The sequence below is a fragment of the Mobula birostris genome, chromosome 18 (genome assembly GCF_030028105.1).
Source record: "Mobula birostris isolate sMobBir1 chromosome 18, sMobBir1.hap1, whole genome shotgun sequence".
NCBI lineage: Eukaryota > Metazoa > Chordata > Chondrichthyes > Myliobatiformes > Myliobatidae > Mobula > Mobula birostris.
In genome coordinates, this window is record NC_092387.1 from 52,670,093 (window position 1) to 52,688,450 (window position 18,358).

The 18,358-nt window shown below is 40.9% G+C and overlaps 1 protein-coding gene across 4 annotated transcripts in view; it reads left to right on the plus strand.

Moving 5' to 3' along the window:
* The first annotated feature begins 2,861 nt into the window (after window positions 1–2,861).
* chuk (component of inhibitor of nuclear factor kappa B kinase complex) overlaps window positions 2,862–18,358 on the plus strand; it is a 94,710-nt gene continuing 79,213 nt past the window's right edge. For 2 of the 4 annotated variants that reach the window (XM_072282696.1, XM_072282699.1), the window contains exons 1-3: window positions 2,862–3,011; window positions 15,275–15,393; window positions 17,374–17,468. In XM_072282696.1, coding sequence (XP_072138797.1) covers window positions 15,289–15,393; window positions 17,374–17,468 — 200 coding nt within the window. In that variant the 5' untranslated portion in view covers window positions 2,862–3,011; window positions 15,275–15,288. Of the gene's footprint in view, window positions 3,012–12,411; window positions 12,529–15,274; window positions 15,394–17,373; window positions 17,469–18,358 lie in introns of all 4 variants that reach the window. The other 2 variants (XM_072282697.1, XM_072282698.1) reach the window with 2 other exon arrangements.

Below are 18,358 nucleotides of genomic sequence, written 5' to 3' on the forward strand. Positions count from 1 at the left end.
TAATAGGGGAGTGTTGAACCAGAGGACATAGCCTCCAAATCGAGGGACACCCATTTAGAACAGAGATATGGAGAAACATGTTTAACCAGAGGGTTGTGACTCTGTAGAATTCATTCCCACAGATGCCTGTGGACGTCAAATCACTGGGTATATTTAAAAGTTGAGTTTGATAGGTTTTTAATTAGACAGGCCATCAAAAGCTACAGGGAGAAGGCAGGAGAATGGGGTTGAGAGGGATAATAAATCAGCCATGATGGAATGATGGAGCAAATCATATGGGCAGAATGGCCTAATTCTGCTCCTGACTTATGTTCTAATGGTTCTGTTGGCCTGCTATCTCAATCAAATTCAAAAAACAATGCAGATAAAATCACTGGGATAAATACTATCAGCAATGGTAGTGTTTCTTGCCAGTCGTACTACCAGTTTTCATGAACCAGAGTATTAAATTAAGAATTGGGATGTTAAGTTCAAGTTGTAATAACATCCTTTTGCCTTTTATTTTCATGTTTATTTTTAGTTTTTTTTCATATTCGTACTTTTATTGAATTGTAAAGCACCTTGAACTACATCACCTGTATGAGAAGGGCTCTATAAGTAAAGTTGTGATTATTATCATATTTTTTCTCAGTTCAACTGGTAAAACTTGAGTTGGGCATAGCCAAGCACATTCATTTCTCAATTGCTACGAACCTTCAGACTATTTTAATGGAGTTTAGAATTGTGGCTTTCTGAAGATTTGCATAGATATTGTTGTGTATCCCTGATTGTTTAATGCTATTATTTAGTGCTTTTGGGATGACACCAGTTATAGATATTGCTATCAGGACAATGTATACCCTGTTCATGTTCCAAAGTCTTTCAATTTCCTCTTTTAGTTCAGCATATTTTTGGCATTTCTCACTTATTGATTTCTGTATGTTTGGAGTGGCTATATCTATTAAGTAAGTTGCTCTCGCTTGTTTATCCTGTATATTTATATTTCAGGATGGTTATTGTGGATTATTCTATCTGTAATCATGAATCAGTCATGATACAATTTGTGGTATTCTGACTCTAAAATTGGATCAGGTTTGTATTTATAGTGAGTCTGGTTTCTCTTATCAGTTTGTACTTTAAAGCAAGGTATCCTACTGCATGTTTTGTATTCTATTAGTTCTATTGCACCTTTCTTTATGTTTAATATTTTGCATTTATCCAGTCTAAAGTTCATGTTGATGTCTTTTAAAAGCAGTTCTGTCTGAATCACTTTAGCTTTACTGATGAAAAAAACATATAATTTAAATCATCCATGTATAAAAGGTGTTTAAGTATAACTCATTTCATTGCTTCTTATTTGATACCCAATTTTTGTCCAATCCAGTAGAGAGCGGGTTGCAGCTAGACAGAACCATAGTGGACTTAGAGAGTCACCATGGAAAATTGAAAGTGGGAGAATATTTTCAACATGTACAGTTCCTGGCAATGAAGTGCAGAATAACATCTTGAAGATTCTGAATTTGGCTGGCTTTTCCAACATGTCATTCTCCCACTCAGACTTTGATTAAAATCTGATTGGATGTAGCCTGAGGCCCAATCCTTTTTAAAAATCTCATGAAGTTTTATGCAGCACCAAAACAGCATCCCCCTCCAACTCATCCACGCTGATCTTGGCGCCCACCTGAGCGGGTTTTAATTAATTTCTCATTGGGTGTCTCAAGGGAATGGTTTCAGCCATAAAAAGAAGTGTTTGGCAATCACACTAATGCATATTTTTCATCCTTGCAAGTTCCCGTACCCCCTTTACCTTATTAATTTGTAAACTGAAGAGTCCTGACCCGAAACATTGACGGTCCATTTTCCTCTATGGATGCTGTCGGACCCACTCACCCTTTGCATGTTGCTCTAGATTGCCAGCATCTGCAACCTCCAGAGTGTCCTTCCAGGTGAGGTGCAAGTCTGTTGTGGTCTACAGTACAAGGTGCTTCCAGTGTGGCTTCCTGTGTATCAGTGAGACCCGACATAGATTGGGATGGGAGACCACTTCACTGAACACCTACGCCAGAAAAAGTGGGATCTCCTGGTAGCCACCCATTTCAATTCTACTTCTCATTCCCACTCTAACATGTCAGTCCACTGTCTCCTCTACTGCCACGATGAGGCCACATTCAGGTTGGAGGAGCAACACCTTATATTCTGTCTAGATAGCCTCCAACCTGATTGCATAAACATTGATTTCTCTCATTTCCAGTCATTGCTCCCCCCCCCCACTCCTTCACCATTCCCCATTCCTGTTTCCCTCTCTCACCTTATCTCCTTACCTGCCCATCACCTCCCACTATTCCTCCTCCTCCTTTTTCGTCCATGGTCTTCTATCATCTCCTATCAAAATCCCCCTTCCCCAGCCCTTTATCTCTTTCACCAAACAATTTCCCAGCTCTTTACTTCACCCACTCCCCCTCTCCCAGTTTCACCTATCACCTACCACCTCCAACTTCACCCCACCTTCTTACTCTGACCTCTCCACTTTCTTTCCCGTCTTGATGAAGGGTCTCGGCCTGAAACGTCGACTATTTGCGGTTTTCCACAGATGCTGCCCAGCCTGCTGAGTTCCTCCAGCATTTTGTGTGTGTTGCTTTAAAGTTTATTATAACTTGTTTCTTAAGTTCTTAGTTCTGAAGTGCAATGATTGCTTACTTAGCTTGCACGGAGGATGCTGGACACGGTTTCGAGCATTTTCACCCTTCTTCTTTTTGCTTAAAACATAACTTTGTGGGTAAAAACAGAAGTGAGACCGTGAGTTTGAATATGTGACGTAGAAGGGGAATGGGAAGATTGAGTGTGCGCAGTTTTAGGACTACATTTCCCAGCATTCAGTTCGGGGTCGTCCTATGACGGCAAGTTCGGAAATGATTCTCATCAGGATGCACTGAAGGGGGAAACAACAGTGGCGGATGCAGAGAGTTATTTGATGTTGCCAGTGGGAACTGCATCGGGGATCGGTTTGACCTCTGTCGACGATTGCTCCCAAGGTAGGGATATTGGGCTGGAGGAAGGACGGCGGGGCCTGCTTGCTGTGCCCTAGAAGACAGGCCTCGGCCCGGCGTAACTGCACCCGCCAGTGGCCCTCCTTCTTCCCTGGGCGCATTTGGAGTTCTAGATTGGTTATTCTGGGACTGTCAGCCTCAGTAACTGGGTCCAGCCCGATCTCCGGTGATGTCTGTGAGAAGTTTGCTCCTTTGTGAGTTTTCTCTCTCATCCCAAAGGCGTGCGGGTTGGTGGGTTAACTGGTTCCTCTAAATTGTTCCCGGTATGTGGTCATGGGGTAGAGTCTGGAGAGTTTGATGAGAGTAATTGATGGGATAAATCCAGGATGTTGATGGTCTGCACGGAGTTGGTGGGCCGAAGGGCAAAGAATTTCCTTGACGGAGACTGGGCAACTCTTTTGGCTAAAGGCTGCGCTTGTTTTTCATCAAGTACTGAGAGTTTTTTTTAAAGGTGTTGTGTTTTATGACCGTGTTTTTGTTTATTTTGAGATGTCATGCTTCCTTTCTAATCCTAGAGGCAATATAGCTGATTTTGATCTAATCTAAACCCGAAAAAGTGCTCATTAGTTTATTTATGTATTTCATCGGTATTAAATAAAGTGTGCATTTATTTCCCCTCACTTTTTAAATGATTTGGGATTCTGTGACTTTACTCAGCTGGGGGACGTTATTTTCTGCAGTTTACATGGTCACTGGGTGGAGGGTCAAAATGGAAACTTGTCCATAAATGTATCTTATTAATTTCCCTCCACTGTAGGAATGATACAAGTTCCGAACACGTTTAGAATGTGTTTGACACTACTTTATTTTCACTCAGTCCCTTTGTATTGATCATGACTTCCTTACGCTCTGATGTGACTGCAGAGTCCTCTGAAGCTTCTGTGGACTTTGCCACTGTTGGAGCAGACGATGATTGACGTGGAAGAATGATGACTCTTTTTGCACTGTTGAGCATAATTTTTTCCGTCCCAGAGATTATTTGTCATACGGTTTTGTGTCTGTAACTTGGATTTTTCTAATTCAAAACCATAAAAAGATGTTTATTAAGTGTTTATTATATTATCTTTAAGAAATAAAAATAAGTTTCCAAGTTGTACATTTAGTAATGTCTCAATTTATTAAAAAATCAAGTAAGTATTCCTAATGAAACCATTATTTAGGAAGGCAGCTTTTTCAATCCTGTGGATTTGTGCCTTCATACCAAGTGGTGATACAACTTGTCAGGATGCTCTGTGCAGTACATCTGTAGAAATTTGCAAGAGTTTTTGGTAACATACCGAATCTCGTCAAACTCCTAATGAGGTATAGCTGCTGTTGTGCCTTCTTTGTAATTGCTTCAATATATTGGGCCGGACTATATCCTCTGAGATATTGACGCCCAGAAACTTGAAACGGCTTACCCTTTCCATTGTTAACCCCTCAATGAGGACTGGTATATATTCTCCGGATTTCCCCTTCCTGAAGTCCACCATCAATTTCTTGGTCTTACTGATGTTGAGTGCAGGGTTATCCTTTTATTTTAGTGTACTCCTGTTTTAAATTTTCTTTATTAACAAAGTGATTTTATTTTCTTTAATTGTCTAGTGATAATTTTGTTGGGGCAGTATTCAGGAGACTTTATTTTGTCTAAAGTATGCCCTGATGTTATTTGACAGAATGAGGAAACTTGACTTTCTAAACTGTGTGTTTTACTTTTTCAAAATAACCTTATTTCACATCACATAAAAAATCTTAAAGTTGATTATATTGTTCTTCTCACTTCCATCTGTAAGAGATTCCAGGCACAATTAAAATAAATAATTCCTATCGGTAGGAAACTCCTGCCAGAGGAATTTCATGCGGCGGGGAGATCTGAGCATCAGTGTCCAATATAACTAAAGCAACATGTCATTTTTATTAAAGCTATTTATAATAATTATTAAAATCGAGCAGCTAATGTAATGTGTATTGGCATGCTTTTTCTTAAAAGCACACTAAATTAACCCCATAACTTTCAGGGGAAAAAAATTGCATTGGACTCTTGCACCACATTCAAGCCCTCCAATAATGTTTCAAGGCCATAAAGTATCTTGATGCTGCAGTCTCTCACCATTGGACTCGTCAGCTTTGCAACTTTTTAAAATTTGCAATATTTAAAATATACTTTGGGAGAATGAGACCAGGCAGAGACCTAGTTTAAAAAGAAACAGAATAACATCAGGAACTGACCGTTCAAATTCAGTTTATTGTCAGTCATTCAGTTGTACAGATCTATACTGTCAGACGAAAGAGTGTTCCTCAGAACCAGGGATTCCCAGCCTTTTGTATGCCATGGACCAATCCCGTTGAGCAACGGTCTGTGGACCCCAGGTTGGGAACTCCTGCTCTGCTCCAAGGTGTACATCACAGTACGTGTAACTCATGTGTGTCCGACAGAGTGATCAGCAGCACTGGGGCTCCACAGGGGACTGTCTTGTCTCCCTTTCTCTTCACCATTTACACCTCGGACTTCAACTACTGCACAGAGTCTTGCCATCTTCAGAAGTTTTCGGATGACTCTGCCATAGTTGGATGCATCAGCAAGGGAGATGAGGCTGAGTACGGGGCTACAGTAGGAAACTTTGTCACATGGTGTGAGAAGAATTATCTGCAGCTTAATGTGAAAAAGACTAAGGAGCTGGTGGTGGACCTGAGGAGGGCTAAGGCACCAGTGACCTCTGTTTCCATCCAGGGGTTCAGTGTGGACATGGTGGAGGATTACAAATACCTGGGGATGCGAATTGACAATAAACTGGACTGGTCAAAGAACACTGAGGCTGTCTATAAGGGTCAGAGTGGTCTCTATTTCCTGAGGAGACTGAGGTCCTTTAACATCTGCCGGACGATGCTGAGGATGTTCTACGAGTCTGTGGTGGCCAGTGCTATCATGTTTGCTGTTGTGTGCTGGGGCAGCAGGCTGAGGGTAGCAGACACCAACAGAATCAACAAACTCATTTGTAAGGCCAGTGATGATGTGGGGATGGAATTGGACTCTCTGACGGTGGTGTCTGAAAAGAGGATGCTGTCCAAGTTGCATGCCATCTTGGACAATGTCTCCCATCCACTACATAATGTACTGGTTGGGCACAGGAGTACATTCAGCCAGAGACTCATTCCTCTGAGATGCAACACAGAGCGTCATAGGAAGTCATTCCTGCCTGTGGCCATCAAACTTTACAACTCCTCCCTTGGAGGGTCAAGCACCCTGAGCCAATAGGCTGGTCCTGGACTTATTCCTGGCATAATTTACATATTACTATTTAATTATTTATGGTTTTATATTGCTATATTTATATTCTTGGTTGGTGCAACTGTAACGAAAACCAATTTCCCTCAGGATCAATAAAGTATGACTATGTTATCACTAGTAAATTCAGAATCAGGTTTATTGTCACCGGCATGTGACATGAAATTTATTAACTTACAGCAGCAATTCAATGCAATACATAATCGAGCAGAGGGAGAAAAAAATATATAATAATAAACAAGTAAATCAATTATGTATATTGAATAGATTATTAAAGAATGTGCAAAAACAGAACTACTGTATATTAAAAAAAGTGAGGTAATGTCGAAAGCTTCAAAGTCCACTCAGGAATCAGATGGCAGAGGGGAAGAAACTGTTCCTGAATCACTGAGTGTGTGCTTTCAGGCTTCTGTACCTCCTACCTAATGGTAACAGTGAGAAAAGGACATGCCCTTGGTGTTGGAGGTCCTTAATAATGGACACTGCCTTTCTGAGACACCGCTCCCTAAAGATGTCCTGGGTACTTTGTAGGCTAGTGCCCAAGATAGAGCTGACTAGATTTACAACCTTCTGCAGCTTCTTTCGGTCCCGTGCAGTAGCCCCTCCATACCAGACAGTGATGCAGCCTGTCAGTATGCTCTTCACGGTACAACTTTAGAAGTTTTTGAGTGTATTTGTTGATATGCCAAATTGCTTCAAACTCCTAATTTAAAAATGCATCACCAGCATTTTATGTGTGTTGCTTGAATTTCCAGCATCTGCAGATTTCCTCGTGTTTGCTTTTTTAAATTCACTACTGTGAAGCCTCTTCCAGTGATGCCTACACTGAAGAAGTTTAAATCTTCTCTTCAGGAGTTTAGTGAGATCCTGTCTCACTGCTCTCCATCTATAATTTCTTCGGCCCTTCAACTTTTTGACCACAGTTTGACCCAGACTCGCTACTACAGCCCTTTTGCCAATCAACTTTCCAGCTCTTGACTCCATCCCTCCCCCTCCTGTCTTCTATCATTTCGGATCTCCCCCTCCCCCTCCCACTTTCAAATCTCTTACTAACCCTTCTTTTAGTTAGTCCCGACGAAGGGTCTCGGCCCGAAACGTCGACTGTACCTCTTCCCATAGATGCTGCCTGGCCTGCTGCGTTCCACCAGCTTTTTGTGTGTGTTGGCAAATTAATTAAAATGGAATTTGACACTACTTCAGCTGTTTCAGTCATTCCACAAATTGACTTTGAATGGCATTTCAAAGATACTGAACTGAAGCCTGCAGATGGCCCATCAAGAACTTATACTGGAGAAAAGATGGCTCATGTGGGAATGACATTCATAACTGTGATATACAACAACCGGCAAGCCACGTTTGAGCTTGTATGTTGAAGAAACAGAAGGACTATCTTTGTGGGGTTGTGAGTGGCTGAGAAGTTACAACTTGACTGGAGATTCATCCACAATTTGCATGCCACCTCCTTGCAATGAAGCTATATAAAAGCAAATTTAGAAAGGTACTGGATGATGCCACAACAGTATGCATGGATGGCATTGGAAAACTCAGACATATAAGGGTAAAATGTTGTTAAATAAAAATGCTGCACCGAACTTTTGCGAAGCCCACCAGGTTTCTTATACTATCCATGATAAAGTAGTCGGTGAGCTAGATCACATGGAAGCTGAAGGGATTCTTTCCAAGTGGAGCCCATGGGCAATACCAGTGGTCCTAGTAGCCAAGAAGAATAGGTCTGTCAGGATCTGTGGTGATTTTTAATGTTACCATCAACCCAATACTGAAAGTAGATCAAGAGCCTCTGCCCAGGATAGAGGATAATTTTGCAAACCTTTCTGGAGGAAAATACTTCAGCAAAGCAGACTTAGCTGAGGCCTATTTGTGGATGGAGATGGAAGAAGAGTCCAAAGTATTTCTCACCATAAACGCTCACAAAGGGCTTTATTGCTATAAAAGGCTTACTTATGCAGTAGCATCTGCATCTGCACTCTGGCAGAAAGCTATGGACCGGGTGCTGCAAGGCTGTCCAGGAATGTAGCACTACCTGGATGACATCATTGTTACCAGTAAGGATGACAAGGAACATGTCCAAAACCTCAAGACATTGTAAAAAAGATTAGCAGATTATGGGCTCAGTGCACGACACAAGTATGAATTCTTTAAACCAATTATCAGTGTGAATTCCTTAAGCCAAGATAGTGCCTATGTACAATGGTCCTTGGTTGACATCTTCCAGACAGCAAACAGAAGTATTTTTTTTTAACTACTTTTACGTTTGTTTTTCCTCCTTGAGTGTGTTTCTGGGACTGTTGGAGCCTGCGACTTACAGATTGGAGATTGTTTGAGTGATCCAGCGCTTTGCTGTGTCTGAGAAGATTCCAGGAAGTGAGCGTGCACTTGGACTGTCTTGATGCAAAGAAACTTTGAGCCGATGTTTGACTCCATTTTGCCTTTTAATGCATCTATTAATCGCTGATTAAAGCATTGAGGGGAATGCAGAAGGTGAGCATGAGTTTCAGCACTGACTGCCTGCCTTTTGCTCACTGCTGGATAAAGAATCTGTGGGCAGCCTTTTACTGTGTGGCTCGCTGTGGCAAACAGGTAAGCCTCTCTGCATCGTGTGGTGTCCCTTTTTTTCAGTGCATGTCAGTGATATTGCAGGATGGTATCATGGTTCTGCGTTTATGGTTTGGACTGTTGCATTTATGGACTGTGGACTTTTTTTAGACTTGCCGTGTTTGTATTCTGTTTTTTTTTAATCCCTCTTTTTCCGTTTTGTTGTGCAAGGAGAAGGTGTTTGGGGTTTGATGTTCTGTTAGTTCTTTGTGCAGGGGAGAGATTGTCTTTTGGGGGTCAATGTTCCTATTCTGGTTTGTGCAGGGGGAAGGGGTTTTGGGGGGAATTGATGATTGGGATGCTGTTCTTTTTTGTACGGGACGGTGGGTTTGATGTTTCTCTCTGAACAACTTTCATGTTCTTTGTTTTGTGGCTATCTGGAGAATACAAATTTCAGAGTTATATATGGATACATGCTTTGATAATAAATGAACCTTTGAACTTACTGTGGTCATACAATTGATGCACAAGAACTACACGTTTTGAGAAAATTTAGGCAGTGGTGGATGCCCTAAGGCCAAAGGATGTGACATAGTTGTGGCACTTATTAGGATTTGTCAATTGTTATAACAGCTTCCTGCCAAACTACTGTGCTCTACCTTTTGAACTTACTAGTGCCAATTGGGAAGAAATGGCAATTGGCAAAGCAGTGTGAGATGACTTTGAAAAAGGTAAAAGAAACAGTGGCATCAGACAATGTATTGACACATTATGATCCACATTGTCCAGTGAAGCCTGCCTCTGATACAGAAATTTCACATGTTATGAATGATGGAAGTGAACACCCCGTAGCCTTTTCATCACATTCCCTTACCGCTGCAGAGAAAAGCTATGCACAAATTGAAAGAGGGGCCTTTGTTTTGGGGTGTAAAATGCTTCAATCGGTACTTAAACAGGAGAGAGTTTACCTTTATTACTCATCATCAACCACTGGTCCATTTTCAATCCACAGAGGGGTGTTTCACGAACAGCAGCAGCACAAATGCAGAGAATGGCTCTGTTTCTTGGAGGACACAATTCAAGATTGAATTAAAGAGGATAACTAATCATGGAAATGGTGATGGATTGCCCATTTACCCTTGGAAAAGGAAATATCAGAAAAATTTACTAAAATAGACACACCCCTTGACATATTCTCTCTAATGCAAATCATAAGTATCCCTAGTGTGGCAGAGATGATCCAAAGGGAAACCAGCAAAGACCTCACACTGTCTCAAGTCTACCAAACGGCAGGAATATGCAACAGGAACTCCAGTTTCCCCATTTATACCAGCACTGGGATGAACTTGCCCTTGATGGAGATTGCCTTGTGTGGGGATTGAAAGTGGTTGCTTCACCCAAGCTGAGAGCTGAAGTATTGGAGAAGCTACGTATAGTTAAAATGAAAGTGTTTGCTTGAAGCTTTCTCTGGTGGCCTGGATAGATCAGCAAATTATGTAGCTTGCCATGCACTCTACGGGATGCCAGCATGTCCAGGAGATGCCAAGAGCAGTGCCTCTCCATCCCTGGGAATGGCCTGCATTGCCCTGGCAGAGGATTTGTGTAGAATTTGCCAGACCATTCATGAGCACAGTTTTATTGGTAGTAGTGGTTGCTGCAACAAAGTGGTTAGAAGTGTTCCTAATAGATTTCTCTACAGCCTCACACACTGCTGATGTATTGAGAAGCCTTTTCTCAAGGACTGCTGTCCCAGAGCACTTAATCAGTGACAATGGACTACTGTTTGCAGAGGAACAATTTCAATCATAACTAAAAATGAATGGAATAAGACATTACATTTGCACTGTATCAGCCAGCTACAGATGGCTTATCAGTTAGGTTCGTCCAGAGTTTGAAGAATGCAGTGTGAGCAATATCAGCAGAACACACTACACTAACACTGAACCAGAAGCTGCCAATTTCCTCCTTGCATATCATAATGCAAAAAACTCCTCAATCAACAACTCACCACCTACGCTGTTCCTGGGTCATCCCTTGTGTTCACGCTCGGATCTTTTGAAACCCAATTTCAGAAGGAGTATGGAGGACAAACAACTGAGACAAATTGAGGGCTGCTCAAAGAAAGAAGTTCGATGTTTCACTCCTGCACAAGCAGTCCTGGCGAAGGACTGTAGCAGTTGTCAGAAGCTGGTACTTGCAAAGATTAAGAACTGAACCGGACAACTCTCCTACACGGTGGTGATGGTCATCTCCAGATGATATCAGACACATTGATCAATTGAGGAGAGCAGAATCAGTTGATAGAGAAGAAAGTTGGCTACCGCTATCAGAACCACTTCCTGTAATCTGAGTCAGTTCTTACAACCACCATGGAGGAAGCCACAGAACCTGAGATTGATTCACAGTCGCAAGTCTCACCTGCCAAGCAGAGTGATCCCCCTTGTCAAGAAAGGCGTTATCCCACAAGAGTAAGAAATCCTCCCTAGCAATTAAATCTTTAGGCCTAAGTGGGACAAATTAAAATTTACTCTGCTGTGAATGTGTCTATATGGCAGCTGTATTATATAATATACTGTGTATATAGTTGAAATGCATTCTCTGTTGAGTTGAAGTTTATAGCTAAGATAGATAGATATACTTTATTGATCCCGAGGGAAATTGGGTTTTGTTACAGCCGCACCAACCAAGAATAGAGCATAAATATAGCAATACAAAAACCACAAACAGTCAAACAGCAATATGCAAACTATGCCAGATGGAAATAAGTCCAGGACCAGCCTATTGGCTCAGTGTGTCTGACCCTCCACGGGAGGAGCTGCAAAGTTCGATGGCCACAGGCAGGAACAACCTCCCGTGACGCCCAGTGTTGTATCTTGGTGGAATATGGCCAGAGTCCAACAGCAAAAAGTCCAATATCCGGTCTACAAACGCATTCCTGGATCGTTAAATGACCAGGATTGCACCATCCATTGTTAACCAGAACAATAAGTCCCCAACTCCTTTACGCTTACCATCCTCAGTGCACTTCCGGTCAGCCCGAATGGTCTGGAAGCCATCCATGGAAAAGTTTTGATCGGGTATGTCCTCGTGCAGCCCCAGTAAAACACATCACACTGCACTCCCGAAATGTTCTCTGACGCCTGGCTAGCACTGTCAACTCGTCCATTTTATTACCAGCAGGGAGGAGTGTTGTGTGTTTAATATTCAAGTAATTCTGTGTGTGTGTGTGTGTGTGTGTGTGTGTGTGTGCGCAATCCTGTTTGTTTCAATAAATATAGGTGAATTACATACGTTGTCACACTACCACATGTGTGCACCTCGTTTAAAGTAAACTCGAAGTTAGATGCACATTTTTGGAATCCTGTGTCTTCCTTTGAATTAGTTTAATGTTTTGACGTTGCAAAACATGACATTCTCCACCTTGATCCCCTAATAAGGACTGGCTCATGGACCTCCAATTTCTTCCTCCTATAGTCAATAATTAGCTCTTTGGTTTTGCTGACATTGAGAGATTTTTGTTGTGGCTCCCTCTTGTATTATGATTGCTTACAAGATAAAATCTTACAGCGTTACAGGAAGGATACTGGCATGGATAGAGGAATAGCTGACAAGCAGGAGGCAGCGAGTGGGAATAAAGAGGGCCTTTTCTGGATGGCTGCCAGTGAGAAATGGTGTTCCTCAGGGGTTAGTATTGAGACTGCTACTTTTCACATTGTTTGTTAATAATTTAGATAATGGAATTGATGGCTTTGTGGCAAAGTTTGCGGATGTTATGAAGATAGGTGGTAGGGTAGGTAGTGCTGAGAAAGCAATGTGATTGCAGCAGGACTTAAACAAATTGGAAGAATGGGCAAATAAGTGACAGATGGAATACAGTGTTGGGAAATGTATGATAATGCATTTTGGTAAAAGGAACAATAGTGCAGACTGTTATCTAAATGGGCAAAAAATTCAAACATCAGAGGTGCAGGGGGACTTAGGAGTCCTCGTGCAAGACTCCCAGAAGGTTAATTTACAGGTTGAGTCTGTGGTAAAGAAGGCAAATGCAATTTTGGCATTTATTTCAAGGAGAGTAGAATATAAAAGCATGGAGATAATGCAGGGGCTTTATAATACACTAGTCAGGCCATACTTGGAGTATTGTCAACAGTTTTCTGCCCTATATCTCAGAAAGGATGTGTTATCATTGGAGAGAGTCCATGGGAGGTTCATGAGGATGATTCCAGGAACACAGGGGTTAACGTATAAGACCATAAGATATAGGAGCAGGATTAAGCTACCTGGCCTATTGAGTCTGCTCCACCATTCAATCATGGCTGATCCTTTTTTAAAATCTCCTCCTCAACCCCAGTTTCCAACCTTCTCCCCGTAACCTTTGATGCCATGTCCAATCAAGAACCTATCAATCTCTGCCTTATGTACACCCAACGACCTGGCCTCCACAGATGCATATGGCAACAAATTTCACAAATTCACCACCCTTTGGCTAAAGAAATTTCTCCCATCTCTGTTTTGAAAGGCTACCCCTCTATCCTGAGGCTGTGCCTTCTTGTCCTACACTCTCCCAAATGGGAAACATCCTTTCCACATCTACTCTGTCTAGGCCTTTCGATATTCGAAAGATTTCAATGAGATCCCCCTTCATCCCCTGAATTCCAGTGAGTACAGGCCCAGAGCCATCAAATGTTCCTCGTATGATAACCCTTTCATTCCTGGAATCATCCTTATGAACCTCCTCTAGATCCTCTCCAATGCCAGCACATCTTTTCGAAGATGAAGGGCCCAAAACTGTTCACAATACTCAAGGTGTGGCCTCACCAGTGCCTTATAAAGCCTCGACATCACACCTTTGCTCTTGTATTCTAGACCTCATGAAATGAACACTAACATGGCATTTGCCTTCCTCACCACTGACTCAATCTGCAAGTTAACCTTCAGGGTGTTCTGCACAAGGATTCCAAGGTCCCTCTGCATCTCAGTTTCCTGGATTTCTCCGTTTAGAAAATAGTCTGCACATTTATTTCTACTTCCAAAGTGAATGACCATACATTTTCCACCATTGTATTTCATTTGCCTTATGAAGAGCATTTGGCAGCTTTAGGCCTGTACTCACTGAATTTGAGAAGAATGTGGGGGGATCTCATTGAAACCTACTGACTTTTGAAAGGACTAGATAAAGTGGGTGTGGAGAAGATGTTTTCTATGATAGGGGTATCCAGAACCAGAGGGCACAGCTTCAAAATTGAGGAGTGACCTTTTAGAACAGAGGTAAGGGGGAGTTTTTTAGTCTGAGAGTGATGAATCTGTGGAATGCTCTGCCACAGACTGTGGTGGAAACCAAGTCTGTGGGTATATTTAAGGTGGAAGTTGATGTTTCCTAATCGGTCAGGGCGTCAAAGGATATGGCAAGAAGGCAGGTATATGGGGTTGAGTGGCATCAGCCATGATGGAATGGCAGAGCAGACTCGATGGGCTGAATGGCCTAATTCTGATCCTGTGTCTTGTGGTCACCACCCTTGATTCAGCCAACAAGATTGGCTTCATAAGCAAACATAAATATGGCATTGGAGCTGTGCTTAGCCTCACAGTCTTAAGGATAAAGCAAGTAGATCAAGGGGCTAAGCACACGGCCTTGTGGTACACCTGTGTTAATGGTGATAGTGGAGGAGATGTTGTTGCCAATCTGTACTACAAGTAAGAAAATCGAGGATCCAGTTACACAAGGTAGTATAGAGGCCTATGTCTTGGAGCTTATTGATTAGTTTTGAGGGATGGTCAACGAAGAGCATCCTGACATAGTGTAGCAGTTAGCATAATGCTGTTACATCTCAGGGTGTTGGAGTTTGGAGTTCAATTCCAACGTCGCCTGGAGCTTGTACGTCCACCCTGTGAATGTGTGAGTTTTGATCAGGTGTTCCGGTTTCCTCCCACAGTTCCAAGACATATATTGGTAGGTTATTTGGTCTTTGTAAATTGTTCCGTGATTAGGCAAGCTTAACGCTGCAGCTTGTAAGGCCAGAAGGGCCTATTCAATGCTGCATCTCAATAAGTAAAAAGTATGCATCTTCACAGTCCAGACCTTCCAGAGCTAAGTGGAGATCTAATAAAATGAATGGTGAAGTGGAATCTTGAATCGTGAGTTAAACTTACACTTCTTTTCTCACTTGCACCATTTATATTTGTCCTCTACTGTGGCACGACACTACCTTGTTATTTGTCTTTTCCAATAATTTATTTATTGCTGTAATTTATAGTAATTTTTACAACATATATCAGTGATAACCTGATTTTGTAGCATGAGATAAAAAGAAAGGCTGAAGTAGAAATTGTTTTGTGCATTCTTTAGCCCTTCATCTGTTGTTCTATTTGGGATTAAGTTTCTTAGCATGGCTTTATTGATAACTTTGCTATTTTTAATTACAACATTAAGGATTCTGATTGAGAATGGAGAAACCCCCTTTTAAGCAAGTTCAGACATGTGGGCCTTGGGATCTAAAGGAACGTCTTGGAGCAGGAGGCTTTGGACATGTCTATATGTATGAACATAAAGTAAGTTTTACACACTCCTAACAATTAACTACAAAAGACTACAGAGTTTTTAAGATTAAACAACAAATCTGAAGTCAATAAATTACTTTTTAAAGAGCAGCAGAAATATTCTTTATGTCCTTTCTCAGATCAACAGATAATGTGAAACTTAAGGAAATATTTCTGCTCATCCATTCTTCTTAGGCCCTTAGCTTCCAGTAGAGCATCCAAAATTGTTAAAAATTTTTGCTCCTTAATTGATGATTATGTGAACAGTTGAAGATTCCCTTATTTTATGTTCTCATCCCAGTTTATTTGTGGTCCTCCTCCCCACCAGTATTTGTGTAACAAAATTCTGCAAATTAGGCCTCTAAGATGGTGTTTGAACTTGAGGTGCAATGGTTCTTTCAATCTGTCCACATCATACCCTGTAGCTAATTGGGCACCCAGTTGCTTCCAGCTACTAGCAAGCTACTCTGAGTAATTGTAAAACTAAGATGATTTGAAGTTAAAATTATTTCTGCAAGAGGAGAAAAATAAAGATTCCAAGGTTTGGTACTGTCAGACTTTTGGTAGGGAAGTCCTGAATGTTTTTTTCTATATGGATGGCAATTGTCTTTCTGTAGCCATCTTCAAATGAACTAAGTATGACACCAGTTTTTGCTCAATTCACATGACTTTAGTTTTACCAGGCTCCTTTGAAGGATTGATGTCAAGGGGAGTTACCTCCTATTAGTTGAGAAATTTTTGGTTTTTGGGAAGTTGTGCCACTTCTTCAGGACTTCCATAGAAATGAACAAACAATCAACCTACTCTTTCAGTCTCAGCCCAAAACATTTCCATGGATGCTGCCTGACCTGAGTTCCTCCAGCATTTTGAGTGTTTTACTTTGGATTTCCAGCATCTACAGAATTCCTTGTGTTTAAGTTATGCCACTTGATAACACTTAATATAATTGAAAGTTAATTGAATGTGTGGTAATACTCTCAATTGATTTAGTCCTTCCCTTTGTGACCATAATACGCCTGGGCATTTTTCTACATTTCTGAGTAGAAATTACAATTTTTAGTTTAGTAAGAGGTCGGGATATATTATGAAGACAAGTCTTCACCATTGTCAGGTCATGGCTTTTTAGTGTATCTCAAAATCAAGAAAAATAAGTGAGGGTTTCTACTGAAATCTGATTTTATATTCTCTGTCGTGTTAGTTTGTGAGTGTTAGATGAATAGTGAATGGTGCTTGGCTATGAAGCGCTTAATCTTGCTGACACTACTTATGGTGATTCAGAATAAAAAGGTCAATGCTTATCAATAAATTGACTCAATTTGGTAGCAATTCTTCATGTTGAAGGTTTCATTTCAAATAGTCAATGTTATTAGTGAATTTGACAGAATTCATAACTTCACTCAGCCCATCACTAAACTGTTCTCACAACCTATGGACTCAGTTTCAAGGTCTCTTTATCTAATGTCGTCTTCCATTGCTTCTATTGTGTTGCTTGGATTTACTGTGTATGCCCGCAAGGAAACAAATCTCAAGGTTGTATATGGTGACATGTATGTACTTTGATAATAAATTTACTTTCAACTTTATAGTTTAGAATTCCATAAGATGTATATTTAACATTAGTTATGGTTTGTAAGCCAAATATTCAGATAAATGTTCAAGTGAACTGAATGTGAGTGCATTGTTTGAAATTTGTCATCTATTAGTACCTTAGTCAGCAATTTTGACTAATTATCTTTTATTTTTAGACAATAAGGCACAGGAGCAGAATTAGATCGTTTCTCTGCTCCGCCATTCGATCACGGCTGATTTATTATCCCTTCAGACATATTCTCCGGCCTTCTCCCCATAACCAGTGACATCCTTACTAATCAAGAACCTAAGAACCTCCACTTTAACTATACCTAATGACCTAGCTTCCACGGCTGTCTCTGGCAATCTATTCCACATGAATTTTATTGGAGATAAGCCTTATAATCCACAATTCTATTCCAGACTACTGGAGAGAGGATAGCAGTTAAAGCCTGCCGTTTGGAGTTGAGTGCAAAAAACAAAGAGAGATGGTGCTATGAAATTCAAATTATGAAAAAGTAAGTACCTCTTGAGAGAACTAGGGTTTGAGTGTTTCTGTTACTGATGTCAGATGTTGATCTTTAAAAAATGGCTTAAGGAACCATTAGCCACCTCAGATCATTCATTCTGTTTCTAGCTATTTATATACAGTATAGCACTTAATGAATTGATGAGGGATTCTTGGGAAAATCATTATAGGCTTTGTAATAGCTTGCAAAAGCATATTCCTCATGTTAAGAAGTGGTACGCATGTTTGGTTACCCAAGTCCCATGAGTGACATGTACAGTAAGATAGGAAATAACTGCTTTCTTAAGTAGGAGGCAACTTGGGGGAAGAGTAGATATTGAAAAGTGGGTAACACACTCAAAATGCTGGAGGTATTCAGCAGATCAGGCAGCATCTATGGAAGGGAATAAGGAATCAACATTTCGGCCCAAAGCATCAGCATTTCATTCCCCTCTATAGATGCTGCCAGATCTGCTGAGTTCCTCTAGCATTATGTGTTTACTGTAGTTTTCCAGCATTTGCAGAATCGCTTGTGGTTTTGAGATGAGTTGTTGAAGACCTGTGTTGGAGGGTAAGCAGCGGAGATTTAGTTAAGTCTAGAAAATAACCTGAAACAAAATAATACTCAAGTGGATACCTACTGGTCTTTCATTATAGGCACATATAGTGCAGATGTCAAGAAACTGCTTTAGCATAATTTCAATGAAAATAAATTGGGTTGTCCATCCAGAAAACATGAAACTTCGCTCTCATATTTCCTTGATTGGTTGTGTTGTGCATTGGTATATTTACATTTGCACTGTTTTTGTCACTGTACATTTGAATGTAATTTCATTAATATTTAAAATGTTATTTCACTTAGCTGTGAATCTTAAAAATAGCCAAAAGTTAATGAAACTT